This window comes from Bipolaris maydis, assembly GCF_028858645.1.
Source record: "Bipolaris maydis strain C4 unplaced genomic scaffold PSV08scaffold_19, whole genome shotgun sequence".
Taxonomy (NCBI): Eukaryota; Fungi; Ascomycota; class Dothideomycetes; order Pleosporales; family Pleosporaceae; genus Bipolaris; species Bipolaris maydis.
The window spans coordinates 1,148-27,426 of NW_027093875.1; the positions used below are offsets into that span (position 1 = coordinate 1,148).

A 26,279-nucleotide genomic window follows, 5' to 3' on the forward strand; every position below is an offset into this window, starting at 1 on the left:
ATAGTTAGCTTTTTTAGAGTTAGAGGTCTTAAAAGGTAGTCTTAAAGTAGAAGAAATAGCGTAAGAAGGAGTTAGAACTAAATTAGGTCTAGTGTTATAGAAATATAAATAATATTCCTAATTTAGTTAAAGATTTTATTTTATTAAGGGCAACTCTAAATTTAGTTAATAGTCTAAGAGTAGCCTAAATAGAGTGTTCCTTTATTCTATATTAAAAGTAGTTAGGTATTATACTATCTTTTTAAATAAACCCGCCTATAAATATTTAAATCTTAAATTTAGTATTCTTAATACTAGTATAATCTTTTTCTATAGGTAGAAGAACTATTCTAATCTAGATATAGACCCTTTTATAGCTATACTAATAAATTAGGCCTTAAATTTTAGAAAAGTCTCTTTCTTCTCTATTAATAGTTAGTAAAAAGCTATATAACTTTCCGCCTATTTATTACTAGATATAAAATATATTTTAAGAAGAGAAATTATATCTTTAGTAGTTTTAAACTAGTCCTTACTTAGTTTAGTAAGGTACTATAGTTTTAAGTATCCTTTAGCTATACTTATAGTATAACCTTATACTAGAGCTATTCTTACGCGTTTACTCTAATAGTAATCTAAGTTAATATTTAGTTAGTCTTATATAGATACTTACTATTAGTAGAACGTTAGATTAATCCTATTACTAAGGTTTTTAATAGGTAAGATGCGTTTACTTAGTTTAACGCTAGGAGGGTCTAGTATAACTAATAGAAACCTTCCTAATCTAAGGATAGGTTATTTAGTTATTATTAAAGGGGTTTTAGTTAAGTAGATAGAGATATCTCTAGCTAGAGTATTTTTACGTATTAACTATTTAACTTATACATTTAGTCTAGCGATCTTAGCTTATATAGCTCTTATCTAATTATCTTCTAAATCTTCTTCCTTAATCTTAATAACTAGCCTCTTTCTAGTTGCTTTCTCTTAAGAGTGTAGAGTTTAGTAAGTAACTTACTTTAAAGGTTCCGCTAAACCTAATAGGTTTTAGTTAACTATAGCGGTTATCTTCTAGGCTAATAGGTTCTTAATAGTCTCTATATCTCTATCCTAGCGCACTCTACGCAACTTTTCTAAAAGTAATCTATCTTATAGAGAGTATAGAAGTTCTAAACCTAAAGGCTTTAGTTAATAGAAGATTTAGAGGATCCTATCTACGTAAATATTTAAAGTTACTATAGAAGGAACTATAAGTTAACTCTAATAGTCCTTAGTCTTAACGAGGTCTAAATAGACTATTACGATATTATTTAAATGCTGTTACTAGTAATAGTAAGTTTTTTAATATAATGTAACGGCGTAGGTAAGATAAATTAGATCTGTTTTAGACGTAGGGTTACTTTAGAGGCATATAGGAGTGCGTAGAACACTAGTAATCTAAAATTTAATTTAATACCTATAGGCCTTGTACGAAAGGATATTAAAAAACTACTAGATAAGCTATTATAGACAGCGGGCTTTTATATCTTTGCAGTTCCTACTAGTCCCTAAGAGAAACTAGTTTGGACCCTGTTTAGATATCGGTCGTGTCGGTGGCTCAGCCGTTACAACTACCTATAGGTAAGAAGTGGGTATTACGCTTTATCTAAAGCTAGCTAGAGCTTTAGATAAAGTAGACTAGAAGGTTATATAGTTAGCGCGCCTCCTATAAGGATCCTATTGCAATTATAGCCTAGTTTAAGCTAGTAGAGGAGACACGCTAGACGTATAGCATCCTAAATTAAGACGTCTATAACTTTAACGAGACTAGGTTCGTAATAGGCGTCGCTAGGACGTTAAAAGTAGTCACTAGCGCTAATAGAGTAGATAGAGTAGTTATTATCCAGCTAGGCAATCGTAAGTAGGTAATAGCTATTAAGTGCGTTAACGCGTCTAGCTAGTGTCTTCTACCGTTTATAATACTATCTAGTAAAGTCTACTAGGCTAGCTAGTACGACGAGCTCCTACTTAACTAGACTATCGCCGTATTAGCTAACGGCTAGACGATAGATAAGCTTAGTGTAGAGTAAGTGAAGCACTTTAACTAGTATACAGCCGCTTATACAGCTAGAGTCTATTAGCTTCTTATTCTAGACGGCTATAGTAGCCACGCTACGCTAGAGTTCAATTAGTACTACGCTAAGAATAAGATTATTACTCTCTATATACCGCCTTATACGTCGCACTTCCTCCAGCCTCTTAACGTAAGCTACTTCTTACTACTTAAGCGCGCGTATAGGCGTGAGATTAAGGAGCTCGCCTATTAAGGCGTCCACTATATTAATAAGATAGACTTCCTTACAGTCTATACGCAGATACAGTAGATAGTATTTACGCAACAGAATATCTAGACAGGCTTTTAAGCAATAGGCCTTATTCCTCTCTATCTAGATCGCGTTTTATTGTCGCTAATAGTCGTCTAGACGCCATCTCCACTATAGACAGCTATAAGCAATAACGTTATTACGCAGGCAGAAACGCCGCATACAATAGAGTAGCTTCGGCAGTAGGTACTCTATCTCTAAGAGCAGCTACACTAGCAACGCCAGCAGTTAGATAGTCTAATAAGCGTTGCTATACACCAGCTCGCGAAGAGCGCGCAGCTTGCAATATAATCCGTAACGATACTTACAGAGGAGAATAAGAAGCTACGTACAGTCTACTAGCGTTAACGCCAAAAGTAAGACTAGCGGCGTTAATATATTGCTTCTAGCGGAGCCCTCCAGGTACGATAGGCTCAGCAGCTTATTACAGAGGCAGAAAGGGTGGTTATAGAGGCTGAACAGGGTGAGAGTAGTCAGCGACGTCAGCGCGCGCCGCCGACGTGCACGAAGTGCTATATTCAAGGACACACTCGCACTACGTGTAAGGCTATACAATAAACTATATTTCTTAATCTCATCTTATTTTATTGCGTTGTTGTGGCTCAATTGTGCAGACAGTCGCGTCAGGTTGGGTGGGGCGTTCAGCTTACTGATCTTTCCAGCTTACTGATCCCGCACGTTAGCTACAATAATACTCAGAAGTAACCTACAATAGTTTGCAAGTCAATTTTCACGATTCTTCAATGCTGGGTATGCAACTATCGGACGTCCACATCTATTATACGATATCATCCTGTGATGCAACCTGAAGTAGATTAGCACTTGGCACGATTTCATAGCCGAAACCTTTGAGTAGGATTGACTTACTTATCCCTCGCTTAAGGTATAGCGATGAGCTCAAAGTCATAATATATTCCAGCTGTGACGTCAGAGTGATTCATGACAATCCATTCCAATTTCTGGTTCAACTCGATCTCTAGTAGTAACCTTTGTCATTCCAAGGACTTCTTCTCTCAGCCCACTCTTCAATCGGCGTAAGCTTAACACCCAGTTCACTAATGATAGGCTTCATGTCGATGTTGAACGGCTCATCTTCTGCCTCATTGTAGTATGTATAAGCCTTGAACATCTGGCTCACAACCGTCTCCGTTCCCAGCCCTCTTCCCTGCATCGTCTTGCTAATCTTGTCACAAAAATCCGACACAGTCTGGTTTTCGTAGCTCAGCTCTTTACCCCAGGCTCTCGATAGTTTCTCAGTAAGCTGAGAAAGTACAACCGTTTCAGGTCCTCCAATAGGAATGTCGCGTCCCGCAAGTTCTGGTCTATGCATGGCAGCCATCATGATTTGCGCAACATCGTGGTGGCAGATCCATGATACGCGAAGGTCTGGCTTGTGGCAGTAGACGACGGTCTGTCGGTCGCGGATTGGAGGCAAAGCCCAGCCTTCAAGAAGATTGTCAAGGTAAACCACGGGCTCAATGCTGATTACCGGGACATGCTCCCGTAACAAGGATCTCATTACTCTTCGATCATCCTGTGCTTGGATATCTTGCGGCTGCTTGGGAACCGGCATGCTGGTATTGAAAAGTATCAGGGGAACCTTGGCTTTCTTCGCAGCTTCGCCAATGTCTCGTGCAGCGGCGATGATGGGTTCGGACTTGTTGAAAGAAGTTGATGGCAGGTTGAGGAACACTCGGTCTGCGCCTTGGAGTGCCTTTTCAAGTGCAGCTTTGTTGGAAAAATCTGCAGCAAACGTTTCGACAGGCTTTCTGTCAATCTGTAGTGGTTGAGGGTTGCGACTGACCGCAACCACGGAATGGTCTGCTTGCGCGAGGACGTGGACTTGATGGCGGCCCTGAACGCCGGAAGCTCCAAATACAACGACACGCATCACAACTGAGTTCCTTATTCTTCGATTTGGTTGAGAGGTATTGAGTTGTCTCACATACGGTCGTCTTGGTTGCGCTCTTGTATTTGTTGGCGTCATTCGAAGCGGAGACACAGCGGAGTTGATCAGCCGCCACGGAAAATCATATCCGCGTTGTGCACTTGAAGGTGTCAGCCGATATCAGTGTACCTTTAATTGTGGTCCATGAAACTCTCAACTCGCAGATGAAACTTTTGTTTGCTGCTTGCCTGATTTCTTTATCGAGGATTGTGGCGTCATTGCGTTCCCAGGACTCCCCTGGAATCCGGGGTGTAGCATACCTCTCCAAATTTGCTCACAGACCATCCAACCATCCAGGCCAGCTACGCACAAGTGGGCTGACCGTCTGTACTTGATAAAATTTTGCGTCGCTGATCACCGAATAAACACAAAGACGGAAGGAAGGGATACGAGAATGGGGAGCAATGTAACACATAGCTACCCGGTTGTGTGGTTGCGCTCGTATGTCCCCAACTGGACCATAAACGACGAAGACCTTTAGGTTCCAGTCTAGCCTTAACTAGTTAGTTGTAGCATCTATTCCACGTGGCACTGGGTTCTAAGTTGCGCTCCAGGACGTTCCGGGGCACCGTCCAGCCATTATCACAGAGTCTCTGGTCCAATAAGGCTGCCCAGAGATGTGGCTGCGTCGTCCACAATACTTTCGGTTACTACCCCACCCTTCTATTGGCGACTTATTGTACAGACAGAGCTACTTTGCGGTATGCGAAACACCAAAGCCGAAGAAACATAGCTTTCGGGTCACTGACATCGAAACTGGGGCTCGCTGAACAGATGCAGGTAAGATGGACTTCTCTTTCTTGCTCAAGACATGCTAAATTCAACCCATCAAAAAGACGAGCACAGTAGTAGCGAACGTGTTACCTATCTACAGAACCTTGCAAAAGCAACCGGATAATGGCATGAGTGGAAACATTTGGGTTGAGTGTTCGGAAAAGGCCGAGGATCGGTGCTGAAGAAGGTAAATGGCTAGTTGCAATGAACAGGTACCCAAAGCATGAAGCTGACCCCAGTCACATGCTTGGACGATTAATGCTGGTACCAAGGCGCGACGACGGTATTTGGTGGTGAGCCAGTGTGTGTTGCGAAGCCTAGCAGTACTTCCAGACCCCAGAAACTGTTATCTTGATCGGTAGCGAACCAGGCAACCAAACCCTGCGGTGTGAGAGTTAAGCATGGAACCTTGGTGCCGCTTTTGTCTGTGTGGTCTTACCGTGCCGCGGAGAAAAAGGTCTCCTCTATTGACCAGGATGTAATATCTTGGCACCAGGGCTCCAGAGACAAATTAGGGTAACCGGAACGCAGCTGAAGATTGGAAAGCATTGACTGCAGAGATACACGACTTTCCATGGGCTGGTGGTGTTGAGTTTTGGAGGGCAAAGGCGCAAGTGTGCAAGCGAAAAAGGCGGACCCTACTGGTATGCCACCCCAGGGTGCCAAAGATGCTGCAAGAAGAAATCCCTTTATCGGGTTAGAAAATGGCGGAGCGGTGACGATGGAGGCTTCGCCCAAGTTCATTGGAACGGCCAACTCTGACCGACATGGAGCTGATAATGGCCATCACTCCGAGGAGCGGCAGTGGGCTGCCAGTTTTGCGGCTCGGCATGAGGCACCGGCTGAAGTATCCATTGCTCATTGCATCCTGCGAAATTTGAAAAATGTGGATCGCCAGCTTCCACAGGGCGATGAGGTTGAGTCATGTTGACGAGGAGGCCTGTAGAGGCGCCACAGTCGCAGTCTGGCGGGCTGTGCAAGTAAGTAGAGTCCAGGTACGGGTACGGGTACTGCACACGAGATGGGCACAGGCCCGTTTTGGCCTCTGCCTTTTGGAGCGAGGCTTTGCTCTGATGGGAAACGGGCGGTATGTGCGGCAAAGAAAAAAGAAACGACATACTACGTACGTAGAGTACTGGAAAGCCGCCTGTGTCGTCTGGGGAGCCGCTGTCGTTCAGCACGCGTCAGATGTGGCTTTCTGGCCCCATGGCCGTATCCGTCGAACGCATGCTGGCAAGGTTGGAGGCAGGCGATCCTACTGGTGGCTGTTTGCGCCGCTGCATTGGGCCAAAGACGGCCGCGTACTGTGTAGGTTGGATGTGCTGCAGCAGCATCCAGAAGCCAAGAGGCAAAGTGGTTTAGGGCACAATCAACGGACCCGTCCGTATCCACGGCGCTAGTCACCAGCAGCAGTAGTGGCGGGGAAGCTGGCTGCACTCCATTGCCCTTGACAATGTTCCCTTTCTTAGCAAACTGACCGGCGTCTCGCCGCTTCGCTTTGGCTGCCCTGCCATTGTCCACTCCCGACGACACTGTATGTCCGTCTCCTTTCACCTTGACCAGATGCCACAACTGGCCCCGTCAGCAACCACCCAAGCCGCGCGAGCACAATGCGGTGCCAATCCACCTCAGCACCTTTCTGTTTGCGCCTGCACGCCATGCGATCGCTCCATGATTGGCCACGGTCAACGCAACCGTATCCGCCATGAACCCACTGTCTATTGCTGATCATGCACGGGCAAATCTTCCGCACCCCCTCGTGATAATTCGTCGCCCAAGTAAACCGTTGGCTGGCGTACCAGTCCACCCGTTGGCTGGCCTCAACTCAACGCGCCCTCGGCTATTGCTAGCAAGGCCCCAACCACACCTGCAGCCCACATGCGCCCAGGACAAAGGTCGCTCCTTAGAATCTGGCGCCCACGGTCGGGGCCAACCCTGACCGTAGGTGAACAGATGGGTCCCTCTTGGGATGACGAAGCTTCCAGCTGCAACGGCAACCATCTTGTCCACAATACAGACCTTAAATTGCCTTTGCCCTATCCTCCAACATCCAAGGGGGAAGCATGCCACACAGCCGGCCATCATTCGCTCCACCAACACCCTCGTAATTGTGTTATCTACACAGGCTGTCATTGATTCTTGAATCCTTGCACACAACATATCAAGCCCGTTTTCACTCCTCCCCATCTGCCAGCGTTACCTTCGCATAGACTTGATCCGAGCCAGTCTCGTACAGTCGAAATGACGACTACTGTCATGTTTCCACATAGCAATTCGTTCGGGGAACCAGATCCATATGCTCGAATCTCGGGACTGCCGTCAGGTTACGGGAGCTTTTTTAGTAGTAGTACCTTCAGCCCCACCGGAGCGACAGAACCGACCAACTACGATATCCACGCCTCGCAACACGAGAACCCTAGACAGGCACCTGTCCATGACTGGAGCTCGTCTTCTCTGTCGATAGTGCAGCCCCAGAACACACAACACTCATTTGTTTCACAACCACACACCAACGCAGACCCGACGTCGACACCAAGCATCAACCCAGTCGCTCTTTCAACCCCCACTTTTACGCCCGCCAACCGAACTACTGGATACTATGACAGCACCTCGACTATCTCTCCATCGCAGTCTCACTTTGATACCAGCAACTCGGCATCACCAGTCAGCTTCCCCGTACCCTCTCGCCGAGACAGCCTGTACCCTAAGGAGGGTGGCAGTCTATACCCTCCAGGTGACGAGACACCCTCAAGGCGGCCCTCTACCGCCACCAACACAACAACAACACCAACAACGACGACAACGACAATGGGGAGTACTCGGCGAAGGCGTAACTCAGAGTACGTAGAACCAGGCTCGGCGCGGGCCATCTACCTCGAGAAGAACCGCCGGGCTGCAAGCAAGTGTCGGAGTAAACAAAAACACGAGCAAGAACAGCTTGTCGAAAGGTCGAGGCAGTATGAGCGCAAGAACCGAATGTTAAAGGCAGAGGTAGACATGCTGCAGGCTGAGGTGCGGGCTCTCAAGGACCTGCTTGGCCAACATGCCCATTGTCCCGACCAGAGGATAGCACAGTACCTGCAGATGGAAGCAAGTCGCTTAGCTTCCTCACGAGACTACCGAGCGTCATTTTGATCAGACAGCCCTGTCTTGGATCACCATGTCGTATCTTTTCTTTTTTTTTCTTTATTTCGTTCAGTCAAAACGCAAGTATAGGGAGGTGGGATAACATGTCATAACTTGGCTGGGTTACCGTTGGGATAACATGAGTGACGCGACATGACTATGTATGAAAACAAAAAGACATGGATGCTTGGGATGGCTATGAAACGTTGATGTTGTTTGGGGACGTTAGTTGGCCCCTGAGTAGAATCAGGGTCGACGATCCATTGTAATATAACTTGACAAAATCACGGCATTTCGATCTGAGAAAGAGTCCTTGGTGGTTTTCTTCGCCTCAGTACTTCTATAAATACCTTTGTATTACAAATCTATGTTGTTTGCAGATCTCTCCGGCTTCAAGCGGTTTTTCCAAACAAGGAGAACAGAGCTGCAAGGAGATCTATACAGAGCGGCTTGTCAAGCGTCGACTACCCACATGTTGTAACTGAGATGTGATTTGATGAGATGAATTGTTGGCGGTGAAAAGAAGCAAGGAGCAACAATTCTTCCAAGTGCTTCTTGTAATGACAAAAAATCATGACAATTACCAGATACTCTCTTAGGTACGTCAGATATAACACTACGAGACCCAATGCATTTACAAAGGCCATTACAGAGAGAAGTTATGAGGAGCCAATGATATGATCTTGTCATTCCAGGGGGGGGGGGGGGGGGGGGGGGCGCCATGAAGAATCCGATCGCCATTAAGATCCAGACGATACTCAATCCGCCATGGCTTTCAAGCTAGCGTGCGTATGGGGTGTGTAGGTCGGGACTGCCTTGGCGAGGTGAATTCGGTGCTTCCATCATTTGAACCCACAGGTTGTGGTTCTGTAGTATCTTGCCAATCGATGGCTTTTCGTATTGTTTTGGTGATGTTCACCGTTCACCAGATAATGCGTGTATACATATGCGCAATGATAACCCCGAGGCCCTTGCACTGCAGTGGTCTCAGTAGTTGCGAATCAAATAATTTGTCAACCGCCTAACGTGGTACTTGGGCTCCAAGTCTGTGGACAAATCATTTCCCGTGGCCACTCTAGCCATTTGAGGAGATCGGGGGTTGCTGCCAACAACTGTTCTGAGGCTGAGAGTAACCACTGGGGCCATTTGCCAAGCCACCACACAGGGCGGCTTTGAGCCAACATGGCGACAAAGTGGGTGGTGATGATGCATGTCACAGGATTATGAGCAGCGAGGAGTTCGAGGAATCGACTTTCCAACATGGAGGGCCAGTAAAATAGCAGAGAGTACTCATCGCGGTCTATAGGCAGGTGCCGGAAGCGGAGCCATGTGGTGTGGAGTTCGTCAATGCCAGCCGTACAAGCCTCCTTGTCCTGGCTGTCTAGTAGTAATTCGGTAAGCTCCTTCAAGCGCAGGATTTCTTGGGGTTTATCCTGGCTCGCCAGATTATCCAGACCCTTTAAAAGGTCCTCAGAATGATAGTCAGTCATGTGTGCAACGAACGCGGTGTCTTTGATTTGATTCCAATGGGGCATGACGACAACCTTGATGCCTTGCAGCAGCATGAAGCAGTGGTGAAGTGCGGCAATCGGATCTTCGGGCTGCTGAAGATGTGCCGAGCCGAAGTTGTACATGAAGATTACAGAAGAAAACATGAACATGGGCAAGGCTAGCTTCACGTCCGGATTTTGGAGATTTTTCCTATACGTGTCCAATGCTCGGCTGATATGGGAGTCTGCCTGGAGCAAAAAGGGCTGTCGATCGTTGGGTGCAAGGAGAAATGCTTGGTGGATTGCAGACAGGGCTAGGAAGCCACGCAGGAGGAAGGGGAATTCGAAGCCCAGTTCTACAAACTCGATCTGCCAAGCACTGCTCCGTGGAGAAGGGTTGGGATGCAGTGATTTGGCACATGACTTGATCCAGTGGTGCAGTAATTGCAGGTCGGCAAGGGGTAGATCGGAACCAGTGTGGCTGTGAGGTGCGTCGGGGCTCTCGGGAAGGCCAGGCTCGCCATAGGATGAGCTGACGCCAGAACTGTGCTGGGAGGGTGAGGTGTAGCTGTCTGGTATGGTTGGGAATGTACAATGAATGTCCAAGCGAACGCAGTTTGCGCAGCGTGGTCGCGCTTCGTTGCACTACAACAGAGGGTAAGCAAAAGGGCGTGAAACTGAGGTGCGGCAGGCAGTGCAGTCTGGCCATGTCATGAGCAGACACGAGGATTTGCGTCGGGCATCATGTCTGGAGATTGGGAAAGTTTTGAGCAAGAGTTGCTGATTGGCCGGGCAGGGCTGGGACGGGCGTCGGGCTTCGCACCTACTTTTGTGTGGCGTTGCTTGCACTGGAAGCATCCCTTTCGGGATTTTGTGTGCGTCTTGCGCTTTGCAACGCGTTTCTCTGTCATGGTCGCGGTGAGGGTTAGGGTGCGGACAGTTGCTTCTTCGTAAAGGACCAATGCTCGCCCTCGGAGGCTGAGGTGATTATGTAAGCCCTCAGCCACGTGGCTGGATAGGAGAAGGTGTGGGTGGATGCCTTTTGTTGCGCCACCGTCCCATGGTCGCTTTGCATCTTGTCTTGTTCCACCACATCACTCACAAGTATGGCCACTCTGAACTTGGCTGGCGGAACGTGCCCCAGAACATGCCCTGCTTGTCAGCCCGTGGCCACCTGCTTCCGATCTGTCAAGTCAGCCGGTGCACCGGCGTGCCGGCATTGCTCCATCAAGCGTCGTCTCTCTGCTTGCTCCTACGAATGCGTCCTGTGTTGGTCTGACCGGAAAACAAACTATTGCCATGCGCCGTTTGGATGAGGCGTCTTGGTGAGGATGGTATCGTGTTTGGCGTCGTACAAGTAGTACGTAACAATGTCAGCCTATATGACCGTGGCTTCGTCTGGGGCGGCATTGCGCCAATCGCATGGCCCAAGCACATGTCCATACTGGTGGCGGTTGCAGAGAGAGGGACTGGATGGTGATGATTTGGAGCTAGTACATGTATGAATGCACATGTGTAAGTACACTACTGCTAGGCAGATTTGTACCATGTACTTGGACAGATAGTCGCATGTACGTGTGCACATACTATGTAGTGGTATGAATAGTACTAGCAGGCAGGGAGCAGCCCAGGGTGACGTACCACCTTGCCGTCGCGTGTGTGCCCGCCTGCATCCCACGGTTGCGAGTCTCGCAATGTGCCAAGCTGACTTTCTTTTCGCATACACTCCTCTCTCGCCTTAGCTATGGTACGTCTGGCATGCATGCAACCATGCACCCACTGCAACTGCTTGCGACAACGATAACTGACTGTCCTGCCTAGGCGTCGCTCCTGCGACAGCTCGTCGCCGGCCCTCGCGCCAGGCATCCCGAGGCCGGCCTCGACCTATGCTATGTAACCGACAACAGTACACTCGCCACAAGACCACTGTCTTCACTCTTCATGCGCTGACCTCTTCTTGCAGTCATCGCCACTTCGGGCCCCAGTGGCACATATCCCCAGCGTGCCTATCGCAACCCGCTCGACTCGCTCGTCAAGTTTCTCGACTCCAAGCATGGCGACGACTGGGCCATATGGGAGTTTCGCGCAGAAGGCACAGGCTACCCAGACTCAGAGGTATACAATCGCGTCTACCACTACCCCTTCCCGGACCACCACCCTCCACCTTTCGCCCTCATACCCAACATCATGGCAAGCATGCGCAACTGGCTGCATGAGAAGAAAGGCCGTGTCGTTGTGGTCCACTGCAAAGCTGGCAAGGGTCGATCCGGCACAGCAAGTTGCAGTTATCTCATCAGCGAAGAAGGCTGGCCAATGCAAAAGGCGCTCGACCGCTTCACTGAGAGGCGCATGCGCCCCAACATGGGCAAAGGCGTCAGCATACCCAGCCAATTGCGCTGGGTAGGCTACGTTGACCGCTGGACCAAGCATGACAAGATCTACGTCGAGCGCCAGGTCGAGGTTCTCGAAGTGCACTGCTGGGGACTCAGAGACGGCGTCAAGATCCAGATAGAAGGCTTTGTCGAGGACGGCAAACTTATCAAGAATTTTCACACATTTACCCGGGATGAGCGCGAGATTGTGCGCGGCGAGGTCAAGACGACGGGCATGGCACAGGCCGTTCAAGAGGTCATGTATAAGAATGGCTTCGGTCCTTCAAAGACGAACGAAGGCTCTAAGAACAGCAGTACCTTGTCTTTGGAACAACAGAGCAACAATGACGGCACGGCCGCTGAGCGAAAGATCTCAAGCGAGAGCCTCCCGCTAGGCACAGGCGACGTCGTCTTTCGCCCTTCGAAGCGTGTAGTCCTTCCCACCAACGACATCAACATCGATGTCGAGCGCCGCAACAAGGCCGCCTTTGATCTCACCATGGTCACGGCTGTCGCTCACGTTTGGTTCAACACGTACTTTGAGGGCAATGGCCCGGAGCAAAAGGGCAACGCAGACGAATCTGGCATTTTCGAGATTTCATGGGATGCCATGGACGGCATCAAAGGCTCGTCTCGGAAAGGTACCCAGGCTTTTGAACGAATAGCCGTGGTATGGCGTGCTCTGTCGGCCAATGAAGGTCGGCCTGGTGTATTGATCACAGAACCAAAGGAAGGCGAGCCTGTGCGACAGGCGCAACCTGCGGATTGGAGAGGCACGCACGGCGTAGAGCCGTCCGAAGGCAAAGACCTCGGTGTCCGCAGAGCAAGTCCAACCAACACTCAATCCGACATTAGCCGGGCAAACAGCGTCAGAAGCGAAAACAAAAGGAATGAGACCATTATCAGCGCTCCTGGTCGCAGAGACAGTGATGACAGCGATACCAAGGATGTACGTTCTCACGGTCTCAATGGCGAGGAAGTTGTTGCCGAGCCCAGCGACTCAAAAACATCCGCCAACGCAGAAGAGAGCGGGCCAGCGACAGCACTTACAGATTCCACACTGCCGAGCCAGATTCAAAGCAGCAGCGGCAACACCACAACGAGCAAGTCGGAGCCTCTAGACCAAGGTAGTGCGTCGCATCACACAAGTGTTGTTAGCGAGGTGGCAAAGGACATCAAGTACCACATTTCTGGTGCAGTCTCGACTGGGGAGCTTCCCGACGGCAAGCCCGAGAGCGAGATGAAGGATGCGAAAGAGCACGGGTTAGGGCATTTGGCCTTTGGAAAGAACAAGACGAGTTCGTGAGCACCAGAACCCATTGCACCAACGGTACTGAGGGGGCGTGCATGGCTCTGCAAAAGGCCATGTGCTTAGCTTGGGGCATTGCGGGGCGTTCAGGGAGGGAGGAGGAAGGGGGGGGTCAACTTGCATGAGGGCTTTCTGGGGGGATTTGTGTGATTGGCGTCTGGTCTTGGTATCGCAGCCTTTGTTACAAAGCATGTCCTGTACACGTTGCATGGGTGCTCTGGCATCCATGTGGCGTTGGAGGGGGGCCACGCGCGTGTATTTACCGAAGCTTCACTATATCGCTGTTTGGTTCGTGGCATGGACGATTGCCTTGCTGTTTCAGATACATCCACCTGCTTTTACATTGTCAATCGGTGTAACTCCTGCTTTGTTGGCCCCCCTGAGCACATGTTGTCGTCTGGCTTCAATTTTCCTTGTCCGAGCACTAGAGGTTGGTAAACGGTAGAGAATATGCGAGCTTGGTGGCGAGGGGTTGGAGGAGTGAGGCGAATGCTGTACGCTTATCGCTAAAGCATCTCGATATGTCGTTCGTCGCAGCTAGCGCACCAAATCTGGATTTCTCCCTCGTGAAAAAAAAAACATAGCAGAGGGCCGTCTGGCCACTGATGACAGCACACGATGGCGAAGGAGCGCACCGCAGCAGCATGCATAGAAACTGCTACACAAAAACCTGATTGTGGAATGTGGCCACGACAAGATGTGTGCATGTGGTAGGAACGTGGCGCCCCTCCGGTACGAGAATCATAAAGGATATTAATACGGCTACTCTGTCAGGTTCAATGCGAGGAGAATGGGTTGCGTCCGGTCAAGCAAAGGAAGGCTGTGAGACAGGGCAGCCAATACCCCGCAGAAACGTTTACTTGCGTTTCATAAGACCCTCAGCAAAGGGTTGAGGTCAGGCTTAGTGGTTGCCTCAACATGTTTAGCCGTTGTTACTGTAAGCTGCGGAGCCAAGAGGATTCGCTGGAGTGGGTGTACAAGGAATGCAGCGAAATGCTTGGTTTTGTCTAAATGAGGACTGGGCGTTGTCTAGTTGCAGGAGTGTGAAGTGCCTGGCCAAGCAGTACTTGCGGCTCTGTCTGGGGATAAAAAGGTGGTTAGGATAGACAGCGCTGCTCCATTGTCCTTGGTGGGACTATCTCATTCCAAACACCTTTTTCGTCCTAGTTTGCTCTGAACGCTTGATAAGTCGTTGGGATAGTGTGCATTGGATCAAACCTGTGATGGGTGTTTGGAGCTCATGAACAGTCTAGACAGTTCTGGCACGTTGGCGGTTGACTGCACTTTGGCTTGTCGAGCAAACAACGAGTCATCAGATACATCTTCATCACTTCCGGTCGTTATTTTTACTCCTTCTATGGTCTCTGAACCCGAAGCCATGGCACTACGTGAGCAAGAGATGGAGGCTTTGCAGGAGAGCGTAGCGACTCAGACGTGCAACACACCACCACAAGATGAAGAAAAGCATAAGTTGGGTGTCGGACCAACAACAGACGACGCAAAGGCGGAACGTGGAGCTGGCAAGAAGACACCTCGTAAGGGCAGGCCGTTGCACAAATCCAAACGTCAAGTGGACGACAGCTCCGCATCCGAGACTAGCAGCACTGAGAGCTCAAGCGATTCTGAACAAAGTAGCGAAGACCAGAAACTCAAGGAGAAAAAGAGGCTGAGGAAGATTAGAGCGGCAATTGCACAAGCAGAAGCCAGGAAGAAGAAGAAGCAGAAGCAAAAGGAGAAACTCAAGGAGAGAATGAAGAGCAAGAAGTACAAGAGCAAGAAGCACGAATCAACTGATGAGGACGAGAGCTCGGCCGACTGCTCTGAATCTGGTTCTGATTCTGATTCGGAGGACGCAGTGGCAGCCACCAAAAGCCGACGCAAAGCCCGACGAACCAAGATCGAGCGTAAGAAGAGCAAGCGCGTGCACAGATCGAGCGACGACGACGACGACGATGATGATGATGATGATGATGACTCAGAAGCTCTATCAGCAGAGTCCAGCAGTGACCTGGGCACCGAGGACCAAAGCGCCAAACGAAAAAAGGCAAGGGCAAAGGCAAAGCGGAACAGTAGGAAGACGAAGAAGAAACAGGACAACTATTTGTCGTCTTCGGAATCACTGTCTAGCGACGACGAGGTCATTCCATTGCCAGGTTCCCCGCCAGACGTTCATGTGGTAGAAGAGGACTTCGAGGCGCAAGTGGCGACGATCAGTGGCCTTTTACAGCGCCTCAAGGCAAAGCAGGCCTGTGTAGACGCGGCGGCTGTGTCGATTCCCAAAGTGGAGAAAGCAGTGGGTAAAAAGGGGCCAGAGTTCAAGCGCGTGGACCAGGTATTTGACATGCAGATCCACGACTGGAAGCTTGTCGAGAGCAGCAGTGATCAGAAGGGTGAGTTTGACTGTATATTCACGGTGCGGCGGCGTCTGGACTGGCAAGGTAAGTATATCGAAACTCGGGTGGACATCAAGTCGAAGACTCTGCGGAAAACCCTCCAAGACGTGTTGAAGGACTGCAAAAGCGTTAGTCTTGTCGAGGACACCCCCCAGCTGGATCCACGCACATTGTTCCACTATTACGACGAGTTGAAGACGCATGTCAAGAAGACGCTGAAGCGGCAGCTTGGAAAAGCGAAGAGGTCGAAGGAGCAGAAGCGGCTCAAGCAGCAGGTTGCGCAGTGCAAGCTGTTGCTCAGCTATGTGGACGAGGACTTTGGCGCTACTCGTAAAGCTCTAAAGCCCATGGTCAAAGCAGGCACTATTACGTACGATCTGGTATGGGCGCTCTTCAAGCCCAACACCATTGCGTTTACGCCTACGTATAACAACAAGGACGATGCGCGGTGTTTCAGGGTGGGGACAGCGTACGAGACGGAAAACTGGCTGACGGGCATCAAGTCGTGGTGTGTTGATGGCAAGTACCTCGAGTATGACGGCAAATCGTTTGGTCTTGGGGAACACGAGGTATCGATTCAGGCGTTCAAGGGGCACAAGAAGATTACCGGTCTTGCCGCATATCCGCTCAAGTATCACAAGGATGCCAAGGTATGTTGGATGGACAGTTTGGGGCTGGGATGAATGAGTGCTGACAGAGGCGGGCAGGGTATCAAGAAGCAGCTGGTTGAGCGGGGCAAGAAATTTGTCGCGCTCCAGGGCATGAATTACCGAGTGCAAAAGGGGATTGCATATATGAAGCACAAGAACAGCATCGTGCGCTTCATTGTTAATGGTCGGGTCATGATTGATCCTGCCATGTTCCGCCGCATGAACCCAAACTACCCGCTCTCATACCTCCGGCCAGACGAGCTAGCTGACAATGAGGACAATGATGACGACGAAGAGTGCTGCTGCAACTCGAGTGAAGATGAAGACGGCGAAAAAAAGGAAAGGATGCGCACCGTCATGTGGAAGGACAGGAGGGGCAGGAAACATGCTATCCGAGTACCACAGAGCGTTGTGGACAAGGAAATGGGCACGGGTACGGAACAGCCGCTTGACAGGGACGACGATACGAAGGAGGAGCAGCGTCAAGTGCTGACTGAAGAGGAGCTCATCATTGCGTCGCCGGTCGTGCTGGGGTTTGCCTTTTCCGAGAAGCTTTGGCTCGAATTTTCTCTATCTGGGATTGAGGAGATCAAGTGGAACGAGGAAGCATTTTCCAGTCTGGTGCTGCCGAGCCAGATCAAGCAGAATCTCAAGGGCCTGGTGTCTTCGCATCGGTTCCACGCGGCCAAGACGATTGACGATGTGATCCAGGGCAAGGGCAAGGGGCTCAATGTGGTGCTGCATGGCCCGCCCGGGGTGGGTAAGACACTGACGGGTGAATCGATTGCTGAGTATCTGCAGTGCCCTTTGTACGCAGTGTCTGCAGGGGAGCTGGGGACCAACAGCCGGGCGTTGGAGGCGGATCTGAACCGCATCATGGAGATTACGCATGCGTGGGGCGCCATCCTACTGCTGGACGAGGCGGACGTGTTTCTCGAGGCGCGGCAGCCGAATGACCTACATCGCAACTCGCTGGTGTCGGTGTTCCTGCGGCTGACCGAGTACTACCAGGGCATCCTGTTCCTGACGACGAACCGGGTCGAGACCTTTGACGAGGCGTTCCAGTCGAGGATTCACATGGGGATTCGGTATGAAGAGCTGTCTGCACGGGCCAGGCGGGACATCTGGCAGCAGCACGTGGGCAGGGTGCAGAGGATGAAGGGGAGCCAGGGAATGAAGGCGTTTAGCGAGGCCGACTTTGACGTGCTGAGCCAGAGGGTGCTGAATGGGCGACAGGTACGTCGAGTGAGGGGCGCGCCATGGTCAGCGCGGGCGATGGGTATTAACTGTTTGTTGGGCAGATCAAGAACACGGTCAAGACATCGCAGGCGATTGCAGTGGCCGAGCAGAGCGCGTTTAGCATGGAGCACGTCAGGCGGGTGCTGGAGGCTGGGCAGGCATTTGACGATGATATGCGAGGGGGGAAGGGGTACCGGGATGCGATGCGGCAGTACACGTGAGGAGGCGATGACGGCGACGGCGAGGACGACGACGACGACGACGACGATGATGATGATGATGATGGCTGTATGTAGTAGTATGCAATGGTAGTGAGTGCGCAGCAGCAACAGCGAGCAGAGGAGTGGTGTGCACGAGGATGCATGTTCAGGCCCGCCAAGCGCGTGGCTGGCCCCGAGTCTCCACCACCAACGGGGCGTGCCAGCCGTCGTGTCGTGGCCGCTGGCATCGCTGGGGGGCAAAGGGCGAACACACACTCGTGGGAACAACCACACCCGCCAGCCCTATCTTATTCCCGTGCGCCTCGCCGCCCACTCAGACACGCCTCCGACATCCACGCCCGCGTCGCTCTGCCAGCTGCTTGGAGCCCGAGAGCGGGCCACGCCGTCGGTGCCGTACAATGAAGCGCGACGACGACGACGACGACGACAACCACGACGCCACCATCACCACCACGCCCACCTCGCAGCCCTCGTCAACCAGCCCGGCCGCGCCGTCTGCCGCCCACGGCCATGCGCCGGCCAGGAAAAAGCAGAAGCGCAACAAGCCCACGCTGAGCTGCGAAGAGTGCGTCGAGCGCAAGACAAAGGTGAGCCCAAGACAACCACGGCCGTCTCTTCGGCGCAACTCGCCCCCCTCGCCTCCCCACGGACGGTGCAAACAGACCACCTCCACCTCCACCTCCACCTCCACCTCCACACGCCCACATTCCCACCTTCCCACCTTCCCACCTTCCCACTCTCCCGCTTCCATCCGTCGTCATGACCACGCTCACCCATCCGCCGGCTGACGCGACGCGCAGTGCGACCGCACCAGACCCCATTGCTTGGCCTGCATCAAACGCCAGTCGCCCTGCCGCTACTCAGACATCGCCAACCTGATTGCCTCGTCTGCCGACAAGTATGTATGTGCCCGTCGACTTGCCCGCCTCACGCCTGCTAACCATCTGCGCAGAGTCGGCGCCGCCCAACATGCCACGCCTCGCTCCAGGAAAACGGCGGCCAAACAGGCACTGCGACTTGGCAACGACCCGCATCCCCATGCCAAGTCCATCCAGGTGCCCCCGACGCCCCTCCGCACCCAGTATCGCAGCGTGTCCTTGTCCTCAACCGGCTCGTCGCCTTTTTTGCTCTCAAACATCCCCTACTCTAACCACACGCCCGCCCCCTTCTTCGGCCTCGGCTCAGAGCATCCCTTTGCCAACTACTGGACCAGCCGCGGTGGCCTGGCAGAGGTCGTCGGCGTCCTGCCCGCAAAGGAGCAGGCCGACATCCTCGTCGACAAGTACTTTGATGCCGTCGACCCCGTCTATCCCATGGTCCACCGCAGGAACTTCTATGCCGACTATGAACGCTTCTGGTCCCTGCCCCTCGACGACAAGCATGCCGCCGACCCTGTCCTCGTCGCCCTTCACTTTGTCGTCTATGCCATGGGCACCCAGTTCATCCACACGACGGACAACCGTGAGCGCGCCCAGATTGCAGAGTTCTACATCTCAGCCGCTCAACAGGCCCTGCGCATATCCTCGTATCTCAGCCGTGCCTCGGTCAGGACGCTGCAGGCCATGGTCCTGATAGGCTACTTCTTGATGAACGACAACCATGCTTCAGACGCATGGGCCTTTGGTGGTGTCCTGGTACGACAAGCCTATGCCATGGGCCTCCACCGTGACCCGGACATCATTGCCCCTCGTTGCTCTCGAAGTGACAAGCAACAGCGCCGCAAGCTATGGCAGGCCATCTTCTTTCAAGACACCTTCCTCACCGTCCTCCTCAAGCTCCCACCAACCACCGTCTTTTCAGACATACAGCCCCAGTCGTTGAGCGATGACCTGGACGACTACATCCCAAATGCCTCGTCAGCCAACGGTGCCACCGATGCCGTCATCAATCCCATGAGCATCAGCAACATTGCTTCCAACCTCGACCTCTATCCTCCCTATGAGCTCTCAGACCGACGATACATCCGCTCAATGTGGCACATGGCCATTCTCGTCTCACGCACCGTCTGCATTCCACGCTCTCTAGCAACCCCCCTTACCACGTCCGTCGCCCAAAAGACGGAGCTGGTCAGCGAATACTTTGCCCTGCACAGCACATTTCCCATCGAGCTCACAGCATCCGACGATGCTACCATACGAGCCATGGCCGAACAAAACCCGAGAGGTCTGAGGCAAAATCTCTTTTTCCGGAGCAATTTTTGGCACTGCGTCATGGCTATCCAAGCGGACGAGAACCCCGCCAAGGGTGTATCGTGTGACGTCAAGGGTGCCCTCGACGCTGCCAGAATGGCTCTGCAGTCCTTCTTCCACTTTTGGGAATATCTCAGAATCGACGCAAGTGTCTGGTGGGTGTTCCAGCACCGCGCTTTCGAGGAAGCGGTACGTATTGTACCCGTTATCCATTTTCCTCTGCTCCACTTGGTTACTCACTATGACGCTTAGCTTCTCATGGCTCGTATTCTGGGCCAACAAGCCCAACCCCTTTCGCCAACCCAATCAGGCTTGCCTCCTTCGTCAGATCCCCTGCTGAAAGATGCAAAGGCTGATGCGCGAAAATGTCTTGAAATATTAGACCTGGTCGGCATTGCCCCCGAAATGCAAAAGACGCGCACCGAAGTACTCCGAACAGCTTTTGCCGACATTCTTTGGTAATGGTATATTTTTCTCTTTCTTGAATATTGCGTCATTTTGGATTTGACAGCAACACGAAATACACATGTAAACACTAGGGCAGCGTGGAGTTTAATTCGACTATATATATACGAACAATAATCTACCAAGGACATGGTACAAAGTACATCACACCCATCCTTGCTTATTCTGGTTATTAGGGTACTTTGACACACAAACATGTGGCCTGGCGCATCTGCTCCCCCGCGTTTTTTCCGAGGTTCCGAGAACTCACTGGCCTTCTTGGCAATCCATGTGGACCGAGGGGTTTTACTCAGCCCTTGTACCTGGACACATGTTGCATGGACGTAGCCTGTCGAGCCAGAGTCTGGATTTTTTTTTATCCAACGCATGGAATGCTTGACGAGGATTTGCAGTGGTCTAAATGCGCCAAATTGAGCCAATGGACACGAAGATGATCCGAATGCAGACCATGGCTGATGAAGACGATCAGGCCATAGCTTTTTCTTCTATCAAGCATACCCACTTCCCGCTCTTTCCGACACTCTTTTTTTTTCTCTATTTCCTTTTCTCCATAATCATGCACTGGCCAGCTGCGCTTCACTCGCGCTAAATAGCTATCCTCTCCACACAAACTACGTACTATGTACGCACCCACACCCGCTCAGCTCCAGACCAATATCCGCCACTCGGGCACTTGCGGCATTACGCGCACCCCAGACACTTGGCCAACGTGAATACATGAAATGTCGAGACGAGGTGCTCAAGTTGTGTCCATATCTCCACATGTTCGAGTCAAACGCCGTCTCGTCCGGCAAGACGATCCACATGGCGCCCACCCGCATGCCATACCTTTCTGCGAGTGTTGTTGCCTTGACGTAGCATAACAACCATTATCCAACTGCTGACTCAGACCATGCGCGAACGCTGGCTTGACTAGTGTAGCCAGTCTTGTCCCTGCACTAGCTACAATCTGCAATGAAGCGGACAAGTCCTATGCGGATTCGTTAACATCACGGCAGTCGGGAGTCGATCAGGCAATAGGCGAGCCTATTGCCGATACTTTACCCATCCTCAACCATTGGCCACAAACATTGTCGCCGTCTTTTAGTACGAGTATCCTCCAGGAACAAAAGAAAAGTGAAGCACAAATACGTCTCATATCGTATTCTCGGCCAAGTGGAAGAAGAGGGAGAGCGCGTGTCAGAGGCTTGCAGTAGTTCAAAAAGGGGCGAGGTTTGAGAATGACAATGGTGAATGTTCGACCCACGGATTAAGATTATACAAGGCCTCCAACTAAAAACGCTCGTGTACACGAGCCTTTGGTGCTTTCCCAGACTCTTTGCTCTCGACAGTCGACTGGCTGGTGCCCCCAGGACTGCCTCTCCGATTTTGTTGTTGCCCATGCTTCCGACTCCTATCCATTGAAGCTCGCGCAGCTTGCTCATCCAGAACGGTAGATGTAATGTATCCCGGCAGTCCTTGTTGCTGCTGCCATGCTTCTGACGGCATGCTCGAGCCAAGGAATCTTTCCTCGTCCGACTCTTTGCTTTCTCGCCGTGCCCGCGATGTGGTAATGGTAATGGACTTTTGAATCGAAGGCTTGATCGCACTGAGCTGATGGCCAGAGTGTTCTTGTCCTGATTTGAGTGAAGGCTTGCTCCACGGCATGGCTGAGGCCGATCGGGTAATTTCAAACGCCTGCTTCAATAGTGGTCGCAGTGTCGCAATTGATCCAGCTGATATACCAAGGCCTACTTCGACAGTGCTCCAAATTGCAAAGTCAGTCGTCCGGAAGAGGAATTCGCCTTTGTATCCCTTGATCGTTGTCGTGTACGGCAAGCGAATAATGGTCGCTGTAGAACCACTGTTTATGCATGTCAGGCGGCTATTGAGTGAAAGAAGATGATCCAAGTGCTACTTACATGGCCGCCAGTGCAATGACCGAGGCTACAACCACCTTCATGCGCTTCTTCATGTGCAGACCCTGGACGATAAGTACTGGAAGAATGGCAAAGACCCAGTCGGCAAAGGCGTTGAGTCCAGAGACGACAAAGGTAAAGTTCATGACCAGTACTGGAGAGAGGCAGGAGCCGACAGCGTTCGGATTGAGATCCCACCAATATGAGATGGGCTTGCACTGGAAGATGACAACGGACGTGTATGCGATTCCCACGATTCCAGACACGACCATGATGAGACGGATGATCCAGATGTGAAGTGGGACAATGGTGATGCGTAGCAAGAAGAAACCGACGGAGATCTTGAGCATACATGTCGACAGTGTGTAGAAGATTTCGCAGAAGAACCAAAAGTGAAGAGCCGTCTGGGCGCTCTCATCGGTAAGATGTATGCGGCGCACACCTGTTCCGTTGATGGCGCCACCAATCTGTGATATCAGGTATCCTGTGAAGAAGAGCAGCGTGACGGCCATTGTGTAGTCGTCAATGCCGAAGCCTTTGACCATGTGGATGCTACAGTCAAGAAAGTTAGCTACACGACCTGGTGGACTCAAATGATCAGGCGACCTCTTACCGTACAAAGCATCGGAGACCGACAGTAAGCCATGACAGGATCAAGAAGGTAATGCCTATGGCTAGGACCTCTCCACTGCGATCCTTCATCATGAGATGATGGGGTATGAGGGGATCGATTGGGAAGCAATGATATCTGGGGAGGGAAAAGCAAACAGTCAAACCAAAACACCGACGAGTTGGGAGCACATTGTATGCAGTGGATATGTTCTCCTCTCCGGCGATCTTGCCGAGCAAAGATGCTGGCTGACACTTGGGCCTAACCCGTCTCGCAGTCTGCTTTGGCCCATTCTAACGCTAGAATCTTGTGAGCAACAAGACCGACCCTCTTACTGGAACCCTGGCAGCGGTGGTTGAGACGGGGCCGGGCGATGAAGCCAAGATCTTCGTGGGGCAATCTTCTGCTTCCATACATGAGACCCTCCAACTGGAAGATCGGCAACGTGCAAAGTGGAGCAGTTCAACAGGCTGTCTGTTGCTGGAACAAGTCGGCGAAGGGGGAAAAAAAACTCGGACCATGCCTGCCAGCGTAGTAGTTGATTTCATGAGGAGCTCCACTCGCTCGAAGAAGATGAAGTGGATAGGTCTAAACAGTAACATGCCCGTGCGCCCTTTTTTAGCCCTGAACGCGGCACAGGGCCCAACCGGTTGGCGACGCTCGGGTTTGGGACGGGCGCTGGTTCTGAAAAGAGAAGGCAGGGATTTTGATTTGCCGTGGACCTTGGTGGTTGCCACTCAAGTCAAAGGGGCAGGCGATCCCAGCGGGAAGAAGATGGGATGGTGTCTCTCCTATCTCGCGAAGGAACAAGAAGCCGGGACTGTGTCCAAATGCCGTGTCTTGGACAGCTCCATCGTTGCCGCTTCATGAGCCACATCGCGATCTGACAGTCGCAATGTCATCACGTCCATGCTCGACCTATCTTCCAAATGTGCAGCCTTGTCCGTACCGAGGGTTTCTGTTTTTGGCAAATTCGTCATTGCAGCTGTGCGGGAGCGTGCTTGCGCTCTCATGCCCATGTTGTACCAGGTACGTTCGCTTTCCGAGGTGGCGCAGGACACAGCCATTAGGAGAAAATATCCTTCCCCCGCACCGTCCCGTGGGACGGCGTTCGGCGCCATGCAACCTTGACCGGCCGCTCGTTGGGTAGTACTTAGTCTGCCAACTCGCGTCGCATGTGCACATTGCATCTGCTGGCGCTGGTGGCCATGCAGCGCGGACTACAAGGTCAAGTGGGCCTCGAGGGGGTGGCTGTTGAGCGTTCCTTGCCTCTACTGCACGGGATGCACGGGAACCACACGGTATCCATGTTCCGCTCCCCTCCACCAGCCCTGCTGTCATCGAGTATGCTTCTGCCCTCCCCCCGCCAGACGGCGGCACAGCAATTGGCAAAGCCAACCTGCAGCGCATGCAAGCATCTCCTTGCTGAGGCAACTAAGGATTCAGTAGTGCTCTCCTTGTGACGCGCGTTTTGCTGCCAATACTTGCTTGCTGTAAGGGCATGTGAACACAGTGGATCCAATGTGTACCTAAGTACATATACATATACCTATGTACATGTATACAAACGTCGGTAATTCAAATCATGGCAAACCCCCTAATCACGATCCTACTCTTTTCCCTGGCAAATATGCATGGCGCAATCTTTCTGGAATCCCAAGGTAGATCCCTCGTATCTACAGTTCGTACCTGTATACAACGTAGGTTCGTTCAGGGGCGTGTTTGCCAAACCTGTCTTGAATCCCCCATCCATGCCAACGGAAACCCGACAAGACCAGTCTCGGCTCTACTGCGGCAAAACCACATCCGATGAGGTTTCACCATATCCAGTAGATCCACATGTCTCGATTCCTCGACGCGGAGACATGCCCAGAAAAAGCACCAACAGTCGGACGCTAGCATGGTATTACGCGTAGCTATTCTATGCCGCCTCCCGCTCTGTTTCATGCCAACTGCCAGAGAAAAAAATGCTCACCCATTGCGAGACTCGAGGCGATGTGACCACGGAAGCTCTGCCCTCAACTTCGCCACAGCTTGGGTTGCTATCTTAGGGTCCACCCGTGCAAATTCTGGCCAAGGGGGGTTTGGGGCAAGCCTGCTGACTGTCACTGCGCACAATCGTTGCGTCGATGGCAATTATAAACGCAGCTTGCCGTGACTCGCCTAATATCATCCAAAGTTCCAGTCCCGTCTGGACCCGGGCTTGACTGCATTGCGATGGGATAGCCATACAATAGCTGCTATTGACCATTTATCGCAACTGGGAAGTTGTGGGGATATCTTTGCTGCATTCTCATGTCACCGACTATGGCAAGATGCATGAGCTGATCATTGTTGGATACGACTGATCGCCAATTGGACTCATACCATGAGACGCAACCTATCGCTTCATTCGTGGGTTTTTTCTCCCGACTCTCCACTGGAACCTATCACCATGTAATGGCCCCTGGTAGTGGATTAGCATCGGATTCTGCCTTCACCGGCCAACACGACCTTACCTCAGTTCCAACCCTTATATCTCGACATCCTAGGAATAACTGCGCAGAATGAGTGCACTTCACATTTCTCTTGCCTGAACTGGCTAACTCATTGCATGAAACATGCGGGGTGACGATGTAAGTTGGACTGCAGAAGGAAGTCTTGGTTTATAGGCATTATGCTTTGAGCTTCGGATCTTTGCCTTGGTTTGGGTCGAATTGGTCATCTGGAAATGGACGCCTGAAAGTTACAATTGCCGGGTGAATACTATATGCCAACTTCCGTTTCTGCATCAGAATGAACCTATCGTACCAACTAGTTCTGAACGAGGGTCTGCAGGAGTGGTAACATGTCGCATGAACCGCTACTACCGGTCCTTCGGCACGTGTAAGTGAGTGCACGTGAAATTCGGGATCCTGTTCCGGTTGGCGGTCACATTTCCAGTGCATAGACGTGACGGATTGTAAATCACGCTTATCTGATTGAACTCTGTTTTGTTAGATAAATTGCGCCAGTTCCGCGTCGAACAAGAATTCTGAATTCTCAAGAGAAGAACTGGTGAAGGTAGAAACAAACTGAGGGGACACTACGTTTATAACTACGTACAAGACCATACACGAGAGCAGGTCTCGATACGCCACAAATGCATTGTTAATGATCCTTCTGGCAGCGCAACGGCAAAGTGTATGAATGGCCTATCCCATCTCAGAACAAGCGCAATCAAAGGCCGGGAAATCATCCGGGCTAGACGCGCCAATGCGGGGCCCCGCAATCAAAT

The 26,279-nt window shown here is 51.3% G+C and overlaps 6 protein-coding genes across 6 annotated transcripts; 3 read left to right on the plus strand and 3 right to left on the minus strand.

The window, feature by feature from the left end:
• Positions 1 to 2,876: 2,876 nt before the first annotated feature.
• On the minus strand, positions 2,877 to 4,326 carry PSV08DRAFT_233031 (uncharacterized protein; the record flags this gene model as incomplete). The annotated part of the gene is made up of 2 exons (XM_014218335.2): positions 2,877 to 3,144; positions 3,207 to 4,326. The coding sequence occupies one exon, from the start codon at positions 4,324 to 4,326 to the stop codon at positions 3,316 to 3,318; it is 1,011 nt and encodes a 336-aa protein (XP_014073810.2). The 3' UTR covers positions 2,877 to 3,144; positions 3,207 to 3,315.
• Positions 4,327 to 7,302: 2,976 nt separating this feature from the next.
• PSV08DRAFT_406055 (uncharacterized protein) lies at positions 7,303 to 8,196 on the plus strand (the record flags this gene model as incomplete). Its single annotated transcript, XM_014218309.1, has 1 exon — positions 7,303 to 8,196. The coding sequence occupies one exon, from the start codon at positions 7,303 to 7,305 to the stop codon at positions 8,194 to 8,196; it is 894 nt and encodes a 297-aa protein (XP_014073784.1).
• A 1,004-nt stretch (positions 8,197 to 9,200) lies between these two features.
• Positions 9,201 to 10,602, minus strand: PSV08DRAFT_406056 (uncharacterized protein; the record flags this gene model as incomplete). Its single annotated transcript, XM_014218312.1, has 2 exons — positions 10,505 to 10,602; positions 9,201 to 10,322 (listed from the first exon to the last, which is right to left on the minus strand). The coding sequence occupies exons 1-2, from the start codon at positions 10,586 to 10,588 to the stop codon at positions 9,201 to 9,203; spliced, it is 1,206 nt and encodes a 401-aa protein (XP_014073787.1). The 5' UTR covers positions 10,589 to 10,602.
• A 572-nt stretch (positions 10,603 to 11,174) lies between these two features.
• On the plus strand, positions 11,175 to 13,355 carry PSV08DRAFT_191631 (uncharacterized protein; the record flags this gene model as incomplete). The annotated part of the gene is given in 5 exon segments (XM_014218336.1): positions 11,175 to 11,192; positions 11,212 to 11,248; positions 11,420 to 11,424; positions 11,499 to 11,583; positions 11,641 to 13,355. The coding sequence occupies 5 exon segments, from the start codon at positions 11,175 to 11,177 to the stop codon at positions 13,353 to 13,355; spliced, it is 1,860 nt and encodes a 619-aa protein (XP_014073811.1).
• A 1,227-nt stretch (positions 13,356 to 14,582) lies between these two features.
• Positions 14,583 to 20,664, plus strand: PSV08DRAFT_413171 (fungal-trans multi-domain protein). Its single transcript, XM_014218327.2, has 6 exons — positions 14,583 to 14,828; positions 15,039 to 16,401; positions 16,459 to 17,637; positions 17,703 to 17,830; positions 19,075 to 20,239; positions 20,303 to 20,664. Exons 1-6 carry the CDS (start codon positions 14,599 to 14,601, stop codon positions 20,510 to 20,512), a joined length of 4,275 nt encoding a protein of 1,424 aa, XP_014073802.2. The 5' UTR covers positions 14,583 to 14,598; the 3' UTR covers positions 20,513 to 20,664.
• A 1,068-nt stretch (positions 20,665 to 21,732) lies between these two features.
• On the minus strand, positions 21,733 to 23,115 carry PSV08DRAFT_212315 (uncharacterized protein; the record flags this gene model as incomplete). The annotated part of the gene is made up of 3 exons (XM_014218338.2): positions 21,733 to 22,358; positions 22,417 to 22,965; positions 23,027 to 23,115. 3 exons carry the CDS (start codon positions 23,113 to 23,115, stop codon positions 21,788 to 21,790), a joined length of 1,209 nt encoding a protein of 402 aa, XP_014073813.1. The 3' UTR covers positions 21,733 to 21,787.
• Between the last annotated feature and the right edge of the window lie 3,164 nt (positions 23,116 to 26,279).

Excerpts from the sequence above, each read along its gene's own strand:
- PSV08DRAFT_413171 (XM_014218327.2), top strand. The coding sequence starts at position 14,599 with ATGAACAGTCTAGACAGTTCTGGCACGTTGGCGGTTGACTGCACTTTG. Across the intron at positions 17,638-17,702 it reads GGGTGCTGAATGGGCGACAG|ATCAAGAACACGGTCAAGAC; the intron begins GTACGTCGAGTG and ends TTTGTTGGGCAG. Across the intron at positions 17,831-19,074 it reads GATATGCGAGGGGGGAAGGG|CCGCGGTGGCCTGGCAGAGG; the intron begins GTACCGGGATGC and ends CTACTGGACCAG.